Genomic DNA, 23,991 nt, shown 5'->3' with positions numbered 1-23,991 from the left:
TTGCCGCTGCTGGGTCAGACCGGTGGTCTATCATGCCCAGCAGTCTGCTCATGCGGTGGCCCTTAGGTCAAAGGAACTTGTCTAATTTTGTCTTGAATCCCTGGGGGGTGTTTTCTCCTATAACAGCCTCCGGAAGAGCTCGAGACACCAGGAAGTGTGCAACGTTGCCGTGATGACATCACATGCACATGTGAAGGCCCTTCAAATGGGCCCTGCGCTGGCAGTGAGAGGTACCTGCAAGGAATAGGGCCAGCCGAAGAGAAGGAGAGGCTCTGGCGTGGGCAGATTGCCTGCAGGACGTGCCTCTCTTTGCGAGAGACACGTCCTGTAGGCAGTCAGCTGGTGCCGGCGCCTCTCCTCCTCCTCCTCCCCAGTGTGCTGCAGCACACCTGAAATTTCAAGGCACACTGGTATGCTGTGGCACACAGTTTGCGATACACTGCGCTAGGTGCTGCTTATAAAATCACGCTTAGTGGTGCCTAGGCATACTTAGGCATCACTAGGTGTCCGTATGGTAGGCACCGGTAAAATAGTCTAGGTTTTACTTGGCCTAATGAACTAGCATCTAACTACAACACTTAGCAACACCTAAGTCGACCATGCCTATTCTCTGCTCCTAACCACACCTACTTTTCAGGTAGGCATCAGAGGGCACCTTGACTTAGGTGTTGCTAGGCGCCAAGTGTAAATCATGCACAGCCCAAATTAGCAATTTAAAAACTTGTTTTTTTAATGGGTTTTTAATGATGTGGTCAATTGCCCTGCCATTTAGCCAATTACAAAACAATTAAGTTGCGTGTGAATTTTAGTTAGGCGTTTGTGATTATGACGCTTAGCGGTGCTTAACCTAGACTGTTTATAGAATCAGGCCCCCAAATCATTATTATAGCCCCTTCTGCTGGTCACTCCAGCCTTCTTGAAGCCCAATGGGAGAAGATCAGTCACAGCCTGCCTATTGAACATACCTTAACTTGTAGAAAACGGACAAGTCTGACCACTCTTCAATATCCTGTTTCTCTTATGCTTTCTTATGAGCACCTCTGGTTGTCACTGTCTGAAAGAGGACACTGGGCTTGATGAAGCATTGGCCTGATCCATTCTAGATGTTCTAAAACCATATGGTATCCATTTAACAGTCATAGTCAAGTAATAAGAAACTACCGGCCAATATTCAGTGCAAGTTAATCAGCTAACAACCACCAACTCATTAGCTCATGTGTTGTTGGCTAACTGGACATTTTCATCTGCATTTAACCGGTCATCGCCACTGAAAATGCCTGGTTAGCGCAGAGCTTGCAGGAATGGGACAGGGTCAGGACTCACGTGATCTCAATATTCCTGTCCTGTCCCTACCTCATACCTGCAAGCTTTGCCTTAACTGCACAAACCTTGAACACTTATGATTTTAAAGTGTTTGAGGCTTCTGCAAATGAGGACAGAGCTTACAGGAAAGGGACAGTGTTCGCAGAGATAGAATGGGAAATTGAGATCCCACGGGGACAGGGACAGATTTGTCCCCATTTCATTCTCTATTCTGGAGGCATGATTGAATAAGTCCCGATATTTGGAACTTAAGCAGTCAGGCTTAGTGGACAAATAAGGCCAAAGAAAAAGCAGGCCTATATTTGCCAGCTAAGCCATGGCCACTTAAACTCTGAATATCGCCTTAACTGGCCATGCGCTAACTGGCATTGGAGAACCCAGATATTCAATGTCAGCTGCTGGAAATAGGCTGGCCTTGAATATCTAGGTATTACACTAATGTCGGGTAATCAAAATGCTCCCTACCACTGCTTCTTGAGTTGGGTTCGGCTGCTGGATTACAAAAGTACACTCCAGAATGTCTTCCTGACTATCCTCTTGAGCTCCGCTGGCAGGTCTCTCTTGTAGGGGCTGAAATCTGTTGCTCAGGGTGATTTGCGGTATCGATGTGGGAGTACTGTGTTAGACGGAGTGAGGGTGGGAGGGGGGAGTCGCCACCGTGGTCGCCATCTCCATGTGCAGTAGAAGGAGCCAGCGTCGCCGAGGGAGTGCGAAGGGGAAACCACCACTGGCTCCTTCTACTGTGCATGTGTGACACAGAAGCACGGATCACGGAGAGAGGGATCATGGAATTTGAAGTGCACATGTGCGCTAAGGGTTTTATGATGATAGATTTCTCTCCATATTTTCATGATCAGCTCAATGTTGTGGTCTTGGTAGGTTGCAGACTGCTGTTTACAAAAGACCAGGAAGTGCTTTGAGAACCACAAAGAAGAGAAAAAGTCTGGGTCAAGAACAGGTTATCTAACTATATTGAGAAAAGGGACATCAAAGCTATGTGGGGTTGCTTCTGTTTTCACTATTAGGCAAGGCCGGCTGAACACAGTAAATACAGCAAGCAGAGCAGGAGGGCACCAAAAGCTGCCGTGAGCACCACTCTTCCTTTTCTTGTACCAGCCCTGCTGGAGCCATGTGGCTTGGCTCATTAAATGTAAGCTGCTCTGGTAGAAGTCTCAGGAGACTCTGAGATGTGCACTGCCATTCTTTTCTGCACCGCGTAGTAGTCGATGTAGGATGGTGGCAGTTGCGGCACTGGCAGTAGAAGACTGTTGCATTGAGTACCCATTTGAAAAATCATTCCAGCAGGCCGGTATTCTGCACCTGAGGATCTGTAGTTGACCAGCACAATGGCTTGCTCATAGTGTGATGCTGAGATATGTGATCTGAGTCAGGAGGGAGAGATGCTGCTTTAGTTCTTATTTAGTATGACTTCTTGCTAAACCTTTTATTTGAGTTACATACCTGGGATTTGAGCACCTGTTTTTTTGTTGGTTTTTTTTTTTTAAGATACGGTAGTTTTAAATCTCAAAATGCATAGAGTGAGCTCTAAACAGAACTCGTAGCCAGCTTACCAGATGATTCTAAGTCATTGAGGGGTGTTCAGTCTTGTTTATTTCCCATTGTATGCAGGGACTTATAGTTCTGCTGGGCCCCTGGAGAAACAGGACAACAGGGTCCTACTTGCAATTAATAAAAAAAAAGGTCCAGGACAGGCTCAAACTCTCATTGAGCAGAGAATCTCTTGGCAATTGCATCATGAGCACAGATTTCCCAAGAAATTTCCTTTTCCACTTGGTACTTGGATGTATCTCAGCTTTAAGCTAATCAGTGGATGTGTAGCACTGTATAAATAGCAGATGGTGAATATTTGTACTTTTGTTGAAATCTGCTCCCTAATAAAATGTTCCAGCAGGGCAGCCAGCCATCCACAGCATCGCCCTTCAAGCAGGAAGTGTTTGCCTACAGCACGTCACCAAGCAACGAGAATCACAATGCGGCTGCTCCTGTCATTATGAGCAGAAGTCCGACAGGTACTGAAAGACTGACCCTGCCAGCTCTCTTTCTCTTTCTCTCTTTTCTCTCCCCCGTGTTCTTGTCACAAATTAGTGACCAGAATGCATTTCACACTGGACAGAGACCACCAGCTAGGTCACCTTTTTTAAGTCCCTCCCTGAGCCAAATAGGAACCACTGACCTAGAGGTGCAATGCTCAGTAACGCTGGGACAATTCAAAACCCCCTTCTTCCTCATTCTAAAACAGGTCGTCTAAAGCAGTGTTTCTCAACTTGATTCTGGAGTCAGGTTCTCTGGATATCCTCAATGAATATGCATAAACTTGATTTGCATGCACTGCCTCTAACTTGAGGTAGGTTATAGAAATGGTCAGTAACCACTTCACAGGTCGCTGGGCAGGATGGACCTCTGGTCTGACCCAGTGGAGGCAACTGCGCCCCCCCCCCCTTTCTTTCCCCCGTACCTTTTTAATTTTCCAGGCGGGAACAACATCACAAGCTTGCTGCCCGCGTCATGTCGGCTATCCCTCTGATGAGAGAGAGGCGACACCAACGTGGACAGCAAGTTCATAATGCTGCTCTCGCACAGGGAAAATTAAAGAGGTACGAAGGAAGGGAGGGGTTGCATTGCAAAGCAGAGGGGGGGGGGGGCGGAGAGTTGGACACGTGCTGGTGCCCCTACCAAGATCGTGCCCTGCAGCTGCACATACTCCAGCAGGACTCGCTTATCCATTCTTACCCTAGCTAAGAGCCATAGCATACCATATAGTTTCTTATATTCCACAATTTTCAGCAAGGAATCATTGTGGCTTACAATAAAATTGGGATCAGTTATCATAATTAGCAGCTAGGTTCTACAGAGTGTGATGGATAGACATCAGTCATTATAAGGAGAAGTATTCTTCTGAAGCTGCAATAGGAGGTGGATCTGTTGTAAATATTCCAGATTCTGGGGCCCAGGGATTCAAAGGTGGTCTCGAATAGCTTCTCGAATATATTCCAGCACCATTTTGTCCTCATGTGCAACTTTCTTTAAATTAGTTCCCTTATTTTCTGTCTCCTATTACTCTTATCTTATCTGTCTACACCTTATGCTGTCTATTAAAATGTTTTATTACATATATAGTGCCTAAAAAAAATCAGCCTTGTAAAAACCCTCTTTAAGCCCTATTTCATTAATGGCGTCTAAAGTTAGGTGCGGTTTGTAGAATAGAATTTACACCTGGGAGCCATGCCTAACTTTTGGCGTAGCTATTTGCACCAGCAGAAATGTGGTGCAAATTCTCGCCTTTATTCTATAATGCATGTAAATGTAAGGAATGCCCCTAATCTGCCCATGACCCTCCCATTTCTGTGTCCCCCTTTTTTGGGCGCCATGCATAAAATTTTGGCACAGATCCCAGACCTGCATTTATTCACATTTAAATTGCATCCAGTTAACGCTCATAATAGCTTAAGAAGCCAATTATCAGTGCTAATTGACTCGTTATTCAGTTAATTTACACATGCAATTTGGGCACATGTCCAAGTTTGCGCATGCAACTCAAAGTGCCATATATAGAATTTGGGGGATTGTGTTGACATTGTAATGTAGTATTCTATTGTATTGTTGTTTGAACAGTTTTACTGCTGTAATTGTCTGTTGCCTATATTTCACTTTTTTTTTTTTTTTGCTGTATACCATCTTGGGTGAATTCCTTCAAAACAGCGGTAAACGAATTCTAATCAGAGTCTCACAAACTTTTATTTTACCATGGCACACTAAAGTCAGGGCCGCGTCTAGAGGTCCTCCGAGCATTCGTGGACATTGACAGATGACGTCACACGCACACGCGTGGCATCATCACATCGACGTCCGTGCAGCCTCACAGGCCCTCCAGATGCGGCCCTGAGCTCGGGGGCCTTCCAAAACCTGTCAGGTTTTGGAAACCCTCCATCAGGTAACCCTAAAATTGCAGTATGCTGGGAGCAGAGAGGAGGAGAGGCGCGGTGCCAAACATGTACATGGTCTATCTTTCGAGGTACACCCGGAATTGTGCAGCAGCACATAGTTTATGACACAGTGTAATAAATAAGCTCGCGCTAGAATTCTATAAGAACACTAACCTGCATAGATGCTTTTACAGAATAGGCTTACAGTCCGCTTAATTTGGGCTATCGTGAAGCAGTGGCATAGCGAGGGTGAGAGGCTCTTCCCCCCCACGCCTTCCCCGATCTCGCCTGCTGCGCTCCCCCTTCCCTTCCCCCGTACCTCTAGTTGAAGTTGTTGCTTGCAGCGGTCAACAGTGTGCTCTTCGCGACCCCATCGGCTCTCCCTCTGATGTCACTTCCTGTGCGCGACACCCGGAAGTGACGTCAGCAGGAGTCGATGGGGTCGCAAAGAGCACGTTGTTGACCATTGCAAACAACTAGGGGAAGGAAAGGAGGAGCACATGCACGTGGAGGGGAGGAATGAGAAGAGGCGAGGGTCGGAGAGGAGGAGGGGTGCCGGTGCTCCCACCAACATGGTGCCGAGGGTGGATCATTCCCCCCTTACTACGCCACTGTCATGAAGCATCCAGTTACAGAACTGCCCCCCTTGCTATTGTTACTAATGAGTGGCCTTGTGTTTTTCCTATTATTCTCTTATTTATGATTTTGTTGCTGATATTGATCTCTTACCACATACAAAAGACTGAGCAGTGTGCTTCTTGTTTTTCATTGTGGGGAGGAGGGGGAACATAGTCTAGGGCCGACACATAGCCAAGGAAATTAAATCTTAAACAAACGAGTAGGTCATTGGGAACAGATGGAGCTAGGCAGGCTAGAAAACAGAACGTGGAAGAGCATTAAGGCCCCTTTTTTCCATCTTCGTAGTTCTGTTTATTTAAGACCTTTTTTTCTCTTTTCACTGTGCAGCACGGTGTCTCTTGAACACTTTTTCCCATTTTAGGCTTATTAACCCTTTAATTGACAGATGGTGAAACGGCTGCTTTACGTAACTTGATGTTGAACGAGAGCAACAGTGCCAAATAACAGGCCTTTGGAGATGCAAATCTCCCATAAGAACCTGAGAAGACACATGTTGCTTCTGAGCAACAAAGGGTTAAAGACTAAGCTCTGATGGTTCCACCCAAAAGAACAACACTCACTCCTTAACAACATTTGTAGTGCTTGTGTTTCTGTCATAGTTTCCATTCCATAGATAATTACAAACTGCACCACCTTAGACTATTGTTTTAGGATAATTTGCTGTTCTTTTTGCCCTTTCTTTTTTTATTTACCGGTTTCCTTCTACTTATTTGGGCTTCCAATTCAACATACCCAAGGATGAGCTCCTAGTACTAACAGCACCTAGTATTAGGTACCAAGACTCTGATTCTGGAAACGGTGCCCAATGGTGTAGTAAGGGGAGCCCGGAGGGGCAAGGGGGCAGTCTGCTTTGGGCGTGGTCTTCCTAACAGCGTGGCACCCCTCCTCCTCTCCGCCACCTCTATTCCTCTCCTTGCCATGCACATCTCTTGCCTTCCCCCATACCTTTTTTACTTCCCCAGCACACGATTTCTGCCACTGTTGGCATCGGCGCACTCTCTGATGTCACTTTCGGGACCCATGCCTAAGAAGTGATGTCAATGGGCATGCTGCTCACACTGGAGAAGTTAAAATGGTGTGGGGAACGGAAAGGGGAGCGCGTGCGGTGGGGGGGGGTGTAGGACGGGGAGGGGTGCCACCACCCCAGGCACCACGCACCCTTACTACGCCACTGACGGTGCCTGCCATGTGTCAATCACCTGTAGACGCCGCATTCAGAATCGCGTCTATTTTTTGTACATACGCCTTAAATGTTGGCCTGCGTTATACAGGCCTACATTTAAAGTGTCTGACCCGCACCTAGGCATGCCTAAGGCCACTTCCAGCATAAGCCATGCCTACGCCATCCATAGGCACAAGTCAGATGCCTACATTGTAAACGTTGTTCGCAGCAAGATTTTTTTTTTTAACTTGCATTCCAATTGATCTGTTAGATGGCAGTAGGATGCCTGCTGCTGCCTACAATCGGGACACCATTTTGAGAATCAGGCCCCAAGTTTGCAGATAGATTATAGAGTTCTACCACCAATGCACTTCAGAGGTGCCAATAATTATAGGTACATGCCAAAGTTGATAAGCTGATAACTGTGATGGAGTGTACACTTGGGCAGAGCATGGGTGAGCCATGGGTGCATCATCAAGCGACGTGCACAACTTTTAGACTAATATCAGTTGCACACATTGCATGGCGCACTTAAGCACGCCAACATTTTGCGCTAGTGTTCTGTGTCAGCTTAGGCACACCTAAATAGTGGTACACAAATGGTGCAAAGCTCATTCCATTATGGCGCCTACATGTTGTCACAAAAAAATAGATGAAAACAAATCTACCGCATATAAATCCAATGAGAAAACAATAGCAGGATAGACGGACAACGCAAACAAACCAGTAGCAGTCTTTCTATAAGCTTTATTGTAAACACAATGACTTGATTCAACTCAAATCGTGTTTTGGCTTGAGAGCCTATATCAGGAGTCTAAATGCATAAACGTATAAAAGCAAAATCAATAGTTAAACTTAAAATCACATATAACATCCCAAAATTTAAAACATCTAGTTTCTTCGCTTATAGTCTTAATTAGGATGACAGGAAGAGTGTTTTTTTTGTTGTTGTTTTTTTTAAATCTTTGTTCATTTTCACATCTTACAACAAGTGTATAATATTCAATCAAAAAAAAAACCCTTTTACAAATCACTTGACATTCTTACTTATAATCATTAAAGTATAAAAGAATCCCTCCCCACCCACCCCATCCATTAATAATAAACCAATTAACAAACATGATCTATCCCAATCCCATCCTACCTATATCTTATATAATAACAAGGTGTTTAAGGTGTCTGATCATTAGAATATGTAATCAATATGTAATCAGGAAGAGTGTTTAAAACAGACTCTTATTACATTTCATTACTTACTAAGAATCAAACACTAAATAAAGCACACAATATAATCCTAAGGCTGTTTATACTAGTCTAATATTTCTAGTACCTTAAGGTTTAATTCAACAGCTCAGTAATACTAAGATGCAGACAGTAGTCCAGTCTTTTGCACTGTTTATCACATGTATGATTATTTCCCAGGTGGAAAGAGGTTTTATGTGTATACTGGATGCAAAGAGCTTCTAGGATTCAAAGAACAGGTCCGATCTCTTGAGGCTAGAGTAGCAGACTTGGAGGATCTGAAGGTGACAGAGAGGTACATAGAGGAGACCTACAGGGATGTTGTAGAGAAGTCCCACCTCCAGTCCGGCAGTCCTTGTGCTACCTTGGAGGAAGGAGGTAGGAAATAATCCTATAGCCAGGACCTGCCCACCAGGGGATGCAATATCCTCTTGCACCGAGGATGTGTCTCCAGGGGCTTTTGCCCAGGAGGGAAGGGTTAGGACAGTATTTGGTGATTCGATCACTAGGCATGTAGATAGCTGTGTGGTTGGTGGGCATGAGGAACGCCTGTTCACTTGCCTGCCTGCCTGGTGGACCTCAGTTGTCATCTAGATAAGATTTTAGATACTGCTAGGAAGGAGCCAGCTTTCTTGGTACATGTAGGTGCACGTAGGAAAATATGGGAGGGAGGCTCTGGAAGCCACATTTAATCTCTTAGGTAGAAAGCTGAAATTCAAATCCTCAAGGGGAGCATTTTCGGAATTGCTCCCTGTCCCACACTCAAGACCCAAGAGTCAGACAGAGCTCTGGAGTTTATTGGGATCGGTGCTATTTAACATATTTATAAATGATCTGGGAATTGGAACGACAATTGAGATGATTAAATTTGCAAATGACAAAACTATTCAAAGTTGTCAAAACACATGAGGACTATAAAAAATTGCAGGAAGACCCTAGGAAATTGGAAGATTGGGCATCCAAATGGCAGATGAAATTTAATGAGAAGAATCCTAATCATAATGAGAAGAATTGTAATGAGAAGAATAATCCTAATCATAGTTACCTGATGGATGAATCTGCCTTAGGAGTCAGCATTCTAGATAAAGATCTGGGTGTCATTGTAGACACTACACTTAAATCTTCTGCCCAGTGTGTAGCTGAAGCAAAAAAAGCAAACAGAATGCTTGGAATTATTAGCAAAAGGATGATAAATAAGACTGAAAATATTATAATGCCCCTGTATTACTCCATAGTGCGTCCCCACCTTGCGCACAATTCAAGGTTCAGAGAAGAGCAACCAAAATAATAAAGGGAATGGAACTCCTTTTGTATGAAGAATTGCCAAAGAGGTTGGGGCTCTTCAACTTGGAAAAGAGATGGCTGAGGGGGCATATGATTGAGGTTTACAAAACCCTGAGTGGTGGAGAACGGGTAAAAGTGAACCGATTTTTCACCCTTTCAAAAAGTAGAAAAACCAGGGAACATGCAATAAAATTACATGGAAATACTTTAAAAAAACAAATAGGAGGAAATATATTTTTACTCAAAAAATAGTAAAGCTCTGGAACTTGTTGCCAGAGGATGTGGTTACAGCAGTTAGCATTTAATAAAGGTCTGGACAAGTTCCTGGAGAAAAAGTCCAGACCTGGGGAAGCCCTTCTTGCCTGGGATCGGTAGCATGGAATGTTGCCACTATTTGGGTTTCTACCGGGCACTTGTGACCTGAATTGGCCACTTTAAAAACAGGATACTGGGCTAGATACACCATTGGTTCTTAAAACAAATTAGATGAATTAATCAACCAAGACCTAAAGATGCATCGAGGTAGCATTGCAGCATTATTCAACAAGAAATAAAATAGTGTTAAAAAAAGGGGAGATAAAACTTTAAAAAAACAACCATGAGAGCGAAACAACGTATGTGTAGAATGTATAGAAAAATACATAATATAGGAGATAAGAGAACAAACTATTTAATCCATGAAAATATAAAGTAATTAAAATGTTGTCACCAGATTATAGAATTGCCCCAAAAGAACCTTCAGTCACGACTGTTCAGGGATTTCCTCTGCCCCTATTTTATATCCCCCCAGTACACCTAGGGTCAATTTTACAAAGCTGCAGTAGTGTCGCTGCCATGGTAAATGCACCGAAGCCCATAGGAATTGAGGCCCAAATTCTGGTGTGAAGGTTTTGTTCTTTAAATTGAAGACTCCGTTCTAAGGCACCGGTGTCATGCCTACAGAGGTACATAGGGACATCTATAGACCCCTAAGGCTGGGGGGGGGGTGGATTTCACTGGAAGTGGCCTTAAGTGTCCATAGGCATCCCTATGCACCTCCATAGGCACAAGACCAGCTCCTTAAATGCAGGCCTTTAAAATGCTGGCCTACATTTAAGGCACCTGTTTTACAAAACGGCACTAATGCATGACTGATGCATAATCAGCGGCTGTTTATAGAATCCGGTCCTGAATGGGCTTTGGTACATTTACCGTGGCAGCATCGCTACCTCGGCTTTGTAAAAGGGGCTCCTAGTTTGGACAGATCTTGACCAGGGCTCCATCAGGAGCCTTGCAATCGAGACCCCTGAATCTTGCCGCTGGGTGTCAATAGCCATAATTTGAACTTTGCTTTCACAATATCCCCCTACCACAGCTGACCCCAGAGAGCTGAAGAGCTGAATCGGGGACGGTGCTGGGAGCCTTCCACATGATCACAGTCTTTGAGCAACATGGCCAGCCTGGGATATAAATGTAAACAGGTTGCAAAACACATGAATGTTGGGTGTCAGCTTGGACGTGTTATTTGTTGAGACTTGGTATAATGCAAAATGTTACTGTGAACAAGAGGGGGAGAAGTTAGAAGCTCAGCCATTTCCTCAGGTCATGGATGGCTATAGGAAAATTCTTTAAAGATCACCAACATACAGAGTGCAAAATCTATAATGGCATCTGGGCACCCCAATTTCATTATTAGAATGCTAGCATAACTCAAAATATATGTCTAAATGTGTGCACCTAAAAAACGTATTTTAGTATGTGAACGGCAGTATTCTATAACCTAACCCTCTGATATTCAAAGTTATTTAACTGGCCAGAAATGGCTGTTGACTGGTGAAATAGAGTTTAATTGGCTAACTGCGAATATTCAGCGTGAGATAACTGGTTATCTCTGCTGAATATTTGCGCTTAGTGGCTAGCCAGCTAAGTTTAGTGGCCAACTTGGGCCTATCTTAGGCCACTATTAACTTAATCGACCAACGCTGTATATTGACTTAGCTAGTTGTTAGTGCTGGCCAAAAAAATATCCGGATATTCAATTCCAGTCACCAAAAATGGTCCAGCATTGATTATCTAGGGCAGGGGTCTCAAAGTCCCTCCTCGAGGGCTGCAATCCAGTCAGGTTTTCAGGATTTCCCCAATGAATATGCATGAGATCTATGTGCATGCACTGCTGTTAATGCATATTCATTGGGGAAATCCTGAAAACCCGACTGGATTGCGGCCCTCAAGGAGTGACTTTGAGATCCCTGCTCTAGGCTCACCAACCATGGGACATAGCCGGGCTGCCTTCTGCGGTCTAAATTTCGGCCACTAAGGGCCAGATTCTATAAACTGCACCCTAATCGCGGATGCCTAGCAACACCCAACTAAAATCCATCTGCAACCCAAAATGTTTCAATTAGCATAACCCTTTAATTAGCAGATGGTGAAACAGCTGCTTTACGTAATTTAATGTTGAACGAGAGAGCAAGTAACAGGCCTTTGGAGAAGCAGATCTCCCATAAAAGCCATAGAAAACACATGTTGCTTCTGAACAACAATGCCAAATAAAGGGTTACATGATGGGGTAGTTGACTGTGCCATTGGGGTTAATTGATAAAAAAATTAAATAACTAATTAAGAGTTCCACACAAAACTCAGAGCGGTGCCTAGCCATGCCCAAATTGAGGCGCCCTCCAATGCTTAACAACACCTACCTGAAAAGCAGGCATGGTTGACTTAGGCGTTGCTAGGTGTCCAAGTTAGGCAAAAGTAAATTAGGCTCAATAAAACCTGGCCTAATGTACCAGCACTTACCTCTACAGTGCCTAGCGATACCTAAGTCTGCTTAACTGCTGCTAGGCATGATTCTATAAGCAGCACCTAGTGGTTGATTGACAAGTGCCTAATTGTTATACATGACCATGCCCCACCCATGTACCTCCCCTATGACTGCCCCTTGCAGTTACACGCCATGCAACTTGTGCACTTACATTCTAGAAACCGTGCACATAGCACTTACGTGTGTGAATGTAATCTATACGAAGGGCCGCTGAAAAGTTCTGAGCTCAACCAACAAAGATGGGGCAGCCTCCATCGAGGGCTATATGCTTAGTCCAGTGAATTTCCACTTTTTTCATTCTGTATTTTTCTGACACAATGAAAAAAGGGGAAAATCACTGGACAAAGTATATAACCCTCAATGGAGACTGCTCCAGCTTGGTTGGACTGAGAGCTTTTCAGCGGCCCCTCGTAATCTTAGCATGGTTACTTAATTAGGGGCTCATCCTCTACGCCGTTCCTCGCCGAACCACCACATACTGCCAAAATGTAATTTGAATACATTATCCCAATTCTACGCAAAGCTAACAAAACCAGTGATTAACTATATTTTGCCCCAAACTCTTCTGCAATATTCTGTAAATATTCCTGTCTTAAACTAAAAATCAATTCAGTACTTAGCAGAAATGCAGTAGGTATAATGTACAAGCTCTTATCATATGTATGCCCATATTTTAAATCAGATTTTTTATTGTTTAGCAGATCTAAAAAGCAGGAACTCCCCACGGTCAAACCTGAAGTTTCGCTTTGATAAACTTAGTCATTCCAGTTCTGGTTCCAGCACAGTACGTACACTTTTCATTCTTATTGGTACCAGTATGGGATCTTGTGGACTCAGGAGGGCAAAGAGCCAATGAAAAAAAGAACAAACCCAGCTTGAGAAAGAGTGGTAACCTCCAAGCAGCCATGCTTCTATAGCTGACAGCTAGAATAAAGTATGGAGGATAATTCTCAAAAAGTTGACTAGTGCTAGGCGCCAAAAGTGTTTCCGCTAAATGGGAATTCTATAATAGCAATAAAGCACTTAATTGCTATCTGCAAAATAGAATGTAGACGTCAACCAAAGCAATATGAATATCTTTTTCAATTTTTTTTTTATTGTTTCATTAGAAATTGTCATGTATTATATATATTTTGCTTGATCTAATTAGAGATTGCTATGTTATGTATTTCCTTTGTACACTGCCTAACACCTATTTGATTTCATATACAGAAATCCAATCCATTATAGAATATTAGCATAAGTCTGTGCCTAACTTTAGGTGTGAGCACTTACACTAACTTAATGGCTAGTATAAACTCGCATGTCTAATTGCTGTCAGGCACATAGTATTCTACAGCCTGTGCACACAAGTGCTAGGCCCGCCCCTGACTTGCCCATGCCCATCTCATGTCTGCACCCTCTAGCAGTTGCATTAGAAATTGCACGGTAATGTCATAAAATACTAAATGCACTTACATGCATTACTTTAAATTAGTGCCAATTACTGCATCTCCAAATATAGCCAATAATTCATTCTTAATACCACTTAGCACCAAATTAAGTTATGCATATAACTGTATTCTATAACCTGTGTACATAATTTTACACTCTAAGGGTCATATTCTATATATGGCACTCATAAAATTTGTGCCGACTAGTATAATAGGCGTACCTTAACAAATCATGCTAATAATAATAATAATTTTATTCTTATATACCGCCAAAGCAGGTTTACAGTAAGAAGTGCTGGACAATCAGTGAAAAATACAAATCACCAGAAATACATACATACAGGATAAAAATTAAAAAACAATCCTTAGGTTACAAATCGATCAAACAATTGTGTTTTTACTGATTTTCTAAAACTAAAATAGGATGGGTCATGTATAATAGTATTACCCAACCAGTCATTCAATTTACCTGCCTGGAAAGCAAGAATTCTGTCCAGGAATCTTTTATAATGACAAGCCTTTATTGTTGAGTAAGTAAACATATGGATTCTACGTGTAGGCCTGTTAGAGCAATCAAAAAAAAAAGCGAGGGACCAAGCCAAATATTAGTTTAAAGCAAAGACAGGAGAATTTAAACAAAACTCTTGCTTCCATCAGCAATCAGTGTAATTTTTGATAATAGGGACTAATATGTTCCCATTTTTTAAGACAAAAAATCAGACAAACTACCGAATTTTGAATAACTCGGAGTCTTCTAAGAGTTTTCTTAAATGTTCCCAGATAAATAATATTACAATAGTCAAGCATACTTAAGATGGAAGATTGAACCAGCAGACAAAATGATGCTACATCAAAATATTTTTTAATGCCAGTATATGTCATTACTTCTATGCGCCCCTGTTTAGGCCAAGAAAAACCAGGCCTGTGCCTAACTTGTGCACACATCAATATATTCCATAATAGTATACATACATTTTAGGAACCCCCATAGAGAGAAAGAAATGTTGCACATGATAATGGAGGGGAGGTTTGACCCGGGGCACAAGGAGGGGAGAGAGAGCGAGATGGAATACAGTGGGAAAGAAACAAATGTTGGATATGGCAGTGGAAGGTAGAAAAAAATAATTTTATTTTCTATTTTGTGATTACAATATGTCAGATTTGAAATGTGAATCCTGCTAGAGCTGGTGTTAGACAGCGAGCTTGAGTTAGAACAAAATCTTTTCCAGAGAAAGGAAAATGGTAAAACCAGAGGACATAATTTGAGGTTGAGGGGTGGAAGATTCAAGAGCAATGTTAGGAAATTCTACTTTACGGAGAGGGTGGTGGATGCTTGGAAAGTGCTCCCGAGGTGGTGGAGAGAAAAACAGTGATGGAGTTCAAAGAAGTGTGGGATGAACACAGAGGATCTAGAAGCAGAACTAGAGACCTACAATATAGGATGAAGGTCCTTAACCCTGATGCCAACTCAATTAGCTATGCAGTTCTGTCTCCAGAGGACCTCTTCTGTCTGCAGTGTTCATCTCTTTATCTGGCTTGGAGCACCATGTAGAAACTTACAAGCATAAGTACATTAAATAAAAATGGTGTGACTGAAAAATAACTAAATACAAGTACTTAGCCATTGTGCTCAGAGCAACCAGGCGTTGATTCCATAGACAGTGCCCAATAGCCAATCTAGGTGCCTAATTTAATTTTGTAATTGATTAAATCAATGCTGTTAGTTGAAGAGCTCTACACAAGAGAAAGAAAAACTCAACGCCACACAGAACAAAATGCAACAAAGAAACAAGTGGGGAAGGGACTGTACACACCAGCCTCTAGAACAAATAGAATTTATTTGGAACAATCATAAGATAAAAACATATTGCATATATAAATCCAAGCCTAATATGGAGTCCTTTTACTTTTCATCTTTGGATCCAACACGGCCGTGTTTAGGCTTTCGATAGAAAGCCTTCCTCGGGGGGTGAACTTGAAATCCAGTAGATGGCGCTGAGACAATGTTTGTCTAATAGAATGGCTCCGGGCTTGTTATACAGTACTGAATGAGCTCGCAATCTTTTCTCTAGCGACCCATTCACATTTGTAACTTTTAATTTGTGTTTGGGGCATTTTTCTTAGACAAAGTGCCAGGTTTTGAAAAAGCTGTCCAGACAGCAAATGCACATGGCCACACTTGTTTTGTAACATCTTAGCACCAAGATTTCATTATAGAATATCAGCATAAGTGGACATTGTTGCGCCTAAAGGTAGGCACCAGCAATTTTGCCACGTCAATGGCAGTCGTCTGTAACCCTTAGCGCCTACTTGTTCCCTGAAGTGCGTGCATTCTGTAAGTGACACACACACCTCTGAGACACGCCCATGACCACTCACTCTCTGCCCATGTTTGCATCCCCTTGCACTTAAGCACTAAGATAGGTGGCTGAAATGTAGGCCATGGTTTTCCGGGCCTACTTTTCAGCTGCCTAACTTGGCTGAATCAAATGTGATTCTGTAACCGGCGCTGTCGAGTAATTGACACATGATCGGTGGCCGGTTACAGAATCTGGCTCTTAGTGCCTATTAATTCTCCCCTTAGTTTCATTTATATGGTAATAACTATTGTCGTTCTTATTTTTAATATAACTTTTTATTGACAGTGGTAACGAGAACACATGCAGGAATCCAATACAATAAGGTGAAGAAGGAACACAGCAGTGTCACAAACAACTGAAGAATGTGTCCGCCTGTCCTTTCTCTTGTTAATTCAATTTTTGAACTCTGCTTTTTATGCATTCTTGAGCTGTTTGTGGTAATAACTATTGCAGTTCTAATGTATTACCTTGTAAAACAAATAATTTTGACACTATTTACAACTGTCAGAGATCTGGTCATGGTTAACATATGGAGGAGTATTTAAAGCAATAGGTTAATTGGAGAACTCTTTATTTTGGCGTGGCTAATTTATTTTCTATTATTATTTTTATAAGATCCTCTTTTGTATCATTTTTCTCTTAGGGCCACTAGCAAGAACTTGAAGTCATGAACTTTAAAAAGGTGAGTCTGCATTTTTACTCTGCAAAAAAGCAATAATAATGGGATCCTTTCACTAACTTGTAATAAAAAGGGACCTTAGCGTATCCTTAGGTGGGTTTTGTCCCACACGCTAAGGACATTTTTACCACATTTGTAAAATGACTGATTTTCTATTTTTATTTTTTTTTTCATCAATGTGCAGCCATTTTTTAAATTACTACATTAGCACTTACCACCACCCATTTTGTAGGCAGTAGGAATGCCTGCGTTAATTCGTGTAAAGTAAAATAGATGCATTAACTGGATTGCGCCCGATACACTCCCTAAAAAAAATGTGACAACTTTTTTTTAGCGTGCAGTTAGCACGTACAAATTTCAGAGTTACAGCAGGATGCCTGAGCACGTCCCACAGTACTCCACTATTTTTATGAAAACTTAGCTGGTATTTGGTATTGTGGTTGGCATGGTGGTGAATTGCCGACTGCCTTGTTGTGATACCAGTGTTTAATCATGAAGGCTCTGGCTGCCTTGTTGGACAATCTGGATGGGCAGTGGGGATCTTTATCTGCCATCTTTTACTGTGGATTAATCCTTCACATGTACTTGGCAATTGTATGATATTCTTGAATGATCAGCATATATAAAGTCTTTTTCTTTATCATATGCTCGTAGATATGAAGCTTCTGAGAAACTTGTCCCCATTAAGGAGCTTATCTCCCAATCATTGAATATGAGAACACAATAATTACACCCACATGTCTTTATAAAGAATCTTATTAGACCAGTAAGGTAAAATGTTAAGCACGTATCGTAATTTAAAATCAATCTCAAAACATTTTTATTTAAAGATGCATATCAAAATAGCAGTTAACCATCTTAATCATGGAAAAATAAATAAATTACATAGATAAATAATTAATTAAACAAACAACAACATAGAACCACTTTTAAGAAGCGACTTCCCTTCTGTTTTATCCCCCCCCCCCCCCCATTTTATTTGCATAATGTAATTAAAACTTTCCTTTACCCTTGCTCCCCACAAATTATACCTTTGTATTGGTCTTCACTGCCCCATTTTTATTTCCATTTTATTTTATTTTTTTACTTTTTAAGATATTTGGTCGGATGTGGACGCCTTTGGCTATTTGCAATTTCGCCATTATATCCTTAGTCTGGGGGGACCTCCTTGCACGCGTCGGTGGCAGAGAGTCTTGGTCGGAGTCTCGCATTGTGGGAGGATACGGCTCCGCGTCTTTGTTACTTCGTCAATGTGATGTTGTCTCCGCTGTCGACTGAGAGAGCTGATTTGTTGGCTGGGGCATGGAGCACTGACCTGGGGTGTACTATTGCATCCTCCTTGCTTTCTCATTGCTTTGTCTTTTTACGTACTATTTCTTTTAATATGTTGCATAGGGAGCAGAAATACAAATTCTTCCATAGAATGTTTATTTCCCCACAGAGAGCTTATCGTGCCGGCTTTGCTGTTCATGCTGGTTGTCCCAAGTGTCCTGTGAGTTCTGCCACCCTGGGCCATATGTTCTGGGCTTGTCCCTTGGTGAGGGCTTTTTGGCTACACATGTGGGCCTTTTTGTCCTCCTTGTATTCTTCGTTACCTGCCTGCACCCCTTCTATTGTACTTTTTTATGATGGAGTGGCCTATCCCCATTGTTCCGCTGGACAGCGGCTGTTGGTTTCCAAGGCTCTCCTTTTAGCTAAGAAGGCCATTTTGGTTTTCTGGCGGGATCCACAGGCTCCCTCCTTCTCTCAGTGGCAGTTATCACTCTATGATTTAGCGCTTTTGGAGCGTAGGGCGGTGGGGACGCATGATGAGAACCGGTGGAACAAATTTCAGGATGTGTGGGAGGGATACTGGTTGTCCCTTCCGCATCGGGAGAGGAGTTTGCTGCTAAATTGCTGACCCCTTGGGGGGTGTTGTTGTTCTTGTTGGGGGCGGGCCATTGCTGTCCAGGTGCACTGTCTGCTATTGCTTCTTTCTCTTTTTCTTTTCCTGCGACCTCTTTTCTTTTTCCTTTTTTCCCATTTTTGTCTTTCCATCTCACCACATAGGGCATGGGTCTGGGGGGGGGGAGGGGTTGTTGGTGACGCACGTAAAATCCCATATTGGGCTTTTTTTGACCTTGTCCCTTTGCGTTCTCCTGTATTCTTGTTTCTTGCTGATTGCTTGCTTTGTTTGGAGGCTGCTCTGGCACTGCTGTCGAGTTCCTGTTTAATGCTGTTCTATATGCTGTTGTGTTTGCTCAATAAAGAAATATTATACATAAAAAAAAAAAAAGATATTTGGTCGGTTATCAAATTAAGAATAAACTTGGTCTTGACGCAGACCACGTTTCTTTGGCTTCTTCAGGAAACCCAATGTAAAATGTAACATGCTTGTCCAGGTTGAAATTGTAAATTTGATTTAAACATCTCAGCCAAAGTAAATGTCCACTGTGTGTTCTATGCAGTGCCTGGTAAGGCCTCTATCAAAAAAAGCCATGATCTAATAAGTTTAGTCTGTATTTAATCCCTGATCTAATATGTGGTCTGCGTCGAGACCCTCTAAACATCTTTAAGATAAGTGCTTAACTTTTGACCTTATTGGTCTAATAAGATTCGTTATAAAGACGCATGGGTGTAATTATTGTTGTCTCGTATGCAATGATTGGGAAGCAATGGGGACAAGTTTCCCAGCAGCTTCATATCTGTGATCGTATGATAAAGAAAAAGACTATATATATATATATATATATATATATATATCATTCAAGAATATCATACAATTGCCAAGTACATGTGAAGGATTATTTGATATATTTTGCATTTTATTCCTTATTTTTGGATGTAAGTCACTCCCTGAACATATGTTTATTGACTGAAATCTTTTACTGTGGAGCAGATGTTCAACCTGGACAGTCAGAGGAAAATTCTAGAAACGGTACCTAAGTTAAGTAACAAACGCCATTTAAAATGGCACTTACCGATGCCAGAATTGTGCCTACATAGACGCTTTAGGATGCCGAATGTCACTATGGGCATGGCTCATGCCAGATATGGCTTTAAGCGGCCTTATCGCCTACGTAGGTAGGTAACATTCACGGCATCAATAGGCACCGGAAATGTAGGCCCAGAAAACCCTGGTCCTACATTTACGGCACTTTTCACGAAGCGCGATTCTCTATAGGGTGCCGTCACGTGGTTGACACACGATCAGTGGCTGCTTTTAAGCAGCCGCCATTATCAGCACCCTATAGAGAATCTGGGCCTCAGTATTTTATAAGTCACTTACAGCTATGTGCTGATTTAACTCTGGATATTACGTGCAGTCACCCGGCTGCTATTCACACTGGTGCCCAATGCTTGGTGGATAAAGTCAGCACAGCCTTTTTTTCTATTTTGTCTTTATCTGCTTACTTAGCTGCAGTGGCAGAGCAAGGGTTGGGAGGTGCTTAGGGTGCTGGCGTGTCTCCTCCCCTCCCCCCCCCGGCACGCTTCCCTTTCCCCGTACCTGCTTAGCTTCCCCGGCGTGAGCAACATCTCTAACTTGTTGTCCACGCCAGCATCGGCTGTCCCTCTGACATCACTTCCTAGTTGTGGGACCTGGAAGCAACGTCAGAGGGGCGTGCCTAGGCCGGCATGAGCAGCAGGTTGGAGCTGCCGCTTGCGCCAGCAAAGTGCTAGAAGTACGGTGGCAGGGAATTGAAGGCACATACAGCGGGGGTGGGGGCATAGAGGACAAGAGATGCTGGTGCCCCCACCAAGATGCACCCAGGGCAGGGCAGTCCAGTCCAGTCCCCCCCCCCTTTAGTACGCCACTGCTTTGCTGATTAGTGGATAAGTTCCATCTCCTCTCAGGTTCTGTTCTCAGACTGCCCTGACACTAACCAGTGTCACAGGCAATATTCACTCAAATGCCACTGAATATTGCCAGTGGGGTTTCCCCTTTTGGAGCATCTGTTTCTACACATTAACCTTTAAATCTTGAAAACTTTTTTCTCTCCTGCTTGTCTTGTTTAATAGAAGAGCAATTCTTCTCCCTGGACATTCACTGGAATCGTGTACTTACTACTGCCACAAGGCGTTCAGCTCCTGAAATGCTCTGCAGTGGTGTTCTCAGTGGGGATGACGCTGCCAGGAAGACCCAGTGGTCCAGTCATGTAAGCAAGCTGGCTTTTGCCATGCCTTCTTATCCAACCGCGCAATGTGTGTCTCGGTCGGCAGTCAGGAGGTGCCTAACATCTGAACCGGCTTTGTGGATCCTCTCAGTTCCTTGAACTCTTTAATGATCCTGGAGCAGTTTTGTTGTAAGGAAAACAATGACTGTAGTGCATTTTTTAAACCTTTTCTAATACTTTCGCTTTCTGTAAACATTTGCAAATGTACAGAGTCTGGATCCATGCCAACTGTTTGCTTATTTTTATTTTACACTCCTGAAGGAAAATATCAAAAGCATTAAGACATGACAGGTGTGTCCTGCTGTGCAACAGCTGGAGGTCAGGTCAAAATCAGGCCTTTTAAATCACCTGTATTTATATGCAAATTCAGTGGCATAGCGAGGGTAAGAGGTGGCTAGGGTGGTAGCGCCTCCCCCCCCCCCATACCTGTTTCACTTTCCAGGCACAAGCAGCATCGGTGTTGGCTCTCCCTCTGACGTCACTTCCTAGGCGTGGGGCCCTGAAGTGACATCAGAGGGAGAGCCGACACTAGCACAAGCAGCAGGTAAGAGTTGCTGCTCATGTCAGCAAAGAGCTAGAGGTACGGTGGTGGGAAAGTGAAGGCGTGCGCATGGCAGAGGAAGGAGTAGGAAGGAATGGAGGGGCCTTCCCCCTTACTACACCACTGTGCAGATTTGTTTTAAAAATGCATTAAGATATATGATTAATAGAACCACAGTTCTGGAAGATTCTGAAGTGTCCAAAATAGAGGTGAATCCCCTACAGTAACCCTAGCCTCACCTCCCCTCTTGCACTACAACCAAGCTGAACAGAATCTATTGCAAGTTGAAAAGTGTAGCAAGAGTTGGAAATCTCTCAAAAATGTTGCAGTATAGCAATGCAGCATCTCATATCTGACTTACTGAATTCTTAATAACCTAGGCCTGTATCGGCGGAAGAGCGGGGAGGCCAGAGAATAAGTAAAACAAAGCAGCACATCTCTGTGGGAGTCTCTTTTTAAAACATTTTGCTATAACCATCTAGAAAGTAATTGTACAAGGAGCCACTTAGATTTGAGTGTCGAGTGCATACATCTAGTTATTCAGTTGTTCTAGGCTATGCTCTGTTCCATATTCAGTAGTGCGTTGATACGGGTAGAGTTTGGGCAGGGAGCATATACTACTGTATAAGCTATGCACATACTTTCACAATATAGACAAGAATTTACACCAACTCTGCAGCTAGCATAAGTGCTCACACCTAAAATATAGGCTCATATTTCACCTGTTATATTAGCATTCCATAAAGAAAAGTAGGCATCTACTTTTTCTTTTAAAATAGGCTCCAAATAGGCACATTCTTGGTGCCTAAAAATAGGCAACCATTTATAGAATTATTACCCTCGTAAAGGAGAAAACCCTTTGACAGCAAGGTCTATCTTTTATTAAGCTGTGGTAAGCAGTTATTGCATGAATTAGTGCATGATAACTGTTAACACACATTCACAGTGCATGGATAAAACCATAGAATGCTGCTACTATTTGGTTTTTTGCCAGGTACTAGTGACCTGAATTGGCCACCGTGAAGATGAGCTACTAGGCTAGATGGACCATTGATCCGACCCAATAAGGCTATTCTTATGTTCAGTTTCATTAGTTTTACTGTAGTTGTAGTGAAAGGTATCTGCTGCTCCCCTCCAATCTTCAACCAAGTTTCCAATTTATTATAATTTTGAAATTCTGCCTATCAAAATATGTCTCGGCAGCTTACAATTAAGATAAAATAAGCATAAACTAAAAAGTTAAAACATAAGATAAGATACAACATGACAATGAGGAAAATTACATTACATTACATTAGAGATTTCTATTCCGCCATTACCTTGCGGTTCAAGGCGGATTACAAAAGAGATAAAAAAGGAGGGTTACAATGGAAGAGAGAGGTAAAGAGTAGGTTATGTAGTTTCTATGTGGTGGGAAGAGGGAGGGGGGAAGGAGGGTAAATTTGAAGTTAGGGCTGTTTCAGGAATTTCTTGAAGAGGATAGTTTTTATTTCTTTTCTGAACGTCTTGTCGTTATCAGTAGATTGGAGATTTGGTTGTCTAGTTTAGCTGCTTGAGTGGCCAGGAGGCCATCGTATAGTTTTTTCCATTTTACTTCTTTGATCGAGAGATGTGTGAATGGGGTTTGTGTTTTTCTATGTCTGATTGAGGTGGTTTGGATGAGGCGGTTGTTCAGGTAGGTTGAGCTGTCTCCGTTTAGAGAAGAAACTTCATTTTATAAGATAAAGAAGGGGAGGAAAAAACATTGGTCTTCCAAATCATTCGGCTGTGTTGGGCCGTAGATTAAAATTTTAAATTAACTATAAGTGTCTGCAAACCAAGCTCCATAAATAGTGAGAATCTTAAATCAAATTATTTATATGGTTAGGTATTTGATGTTTTGAGAGCGCATTATGCAAATATCAACATGAGATGACATGGATACTGATGTTCAAAGAAAGCTGTGCAGGTGACCTAGATGTCTCAGTTGTAGGGGCTAGATTTAGGACCTAAGGCCCTGATTCTATAAAAGATACTTACAGTTAGATTCCTAGATTGGCATGCTTAGCTGATCTAGGCACATAACTTAATTTTTTTAATTGACTTAATCGGTACTGATAATTGAAAGCACCATTAAAAACCAACAATTAATTTGATGGTAAGCACTTAACTCGGTAGGCACCTACCACTTCAACATAGGCATCTGCAGAGGCGCCTACATGGCAAGTAGGCATGGTTAGGGGTGGAATTTGAATGTGGACAGATTAAGCGCCCTCATTTAGGCCAAGAAAACCCTAACCTAAATGGAGTGCACTTAAGGATTTTAACTCCTAGCAGTGCCAAAGACTAAGCATGATTCTATAAATGGTGCCTAGCGATTTGCAGTATTGGCAACTGCGCTGAAACACACCTAGGAGTTAGGCCCTAAATGTTGGGCTAAAGAGTCAC

At 42.5% G+C, this 23,991-nt stretch overlaps 1 protein-coding gene across 9 annotated transcripts in view; it reads left to right on the top strand.

Annotated features, from left to right (window-relative positions):
* The window catches only part of RAP1GAP2 (RAP1 GTPase activating protein 2), a 358,594-nt gene that overhangs the window by 320,844 nt on the left and 13,759 nt on the right, over positions 1 to 23,991 (top strand). For 3 of the 9 annotated variants that reach the window (XM_033922698.1, XM_033922694.1, XM_033922701.1), the window contains 4 exons: positions 3,233 to 3,353; positions 13,096 to 13,181; positions 16,834 to 16,872; positions 20,869 to 22,954. In XM_033922698.1, the coding sequence (XP_033778589.1) occupies positions 3,233 to 3,353; positions 13,096 to 13,181; positions 16,834 to 16,842 (216 nt within the window). In that variant the 3' untranslated portion in view covers positions 16,843 to 16,872; positions 20,869 to 22,954. Of the gene's footprint in view, positions 1 to 3,232; positions 3,354 to 13,095; positions 13,182 to 16,833; positions 16,873 to 20,868; positions 22,955 to 23,991 lie in introns of those variants that run through there. The other 6 variants (XR_004537138.1, XM_033922696.1, XM_033922695.1 and 3 more) reach the window with 6 other exon arrangements.

This window comes from Geotrypetes seraphini, chromosome 15 (genome assembly GCF_902459505.1).
Source record: "Geotrypetes seraphini chromosome 15, aGeoSer1.1, whole genome shotgun sequence".
Lineage (NCBI taxonomy): Eukaryota > Metazoa > Chordata > Amphibia > Gymnophiona > Dermophiidae > Geotrypetes > Geotrypetes seraphini.
This window is presented reverse-complemented; position numbering and strand designations above follow the sequence as displayed.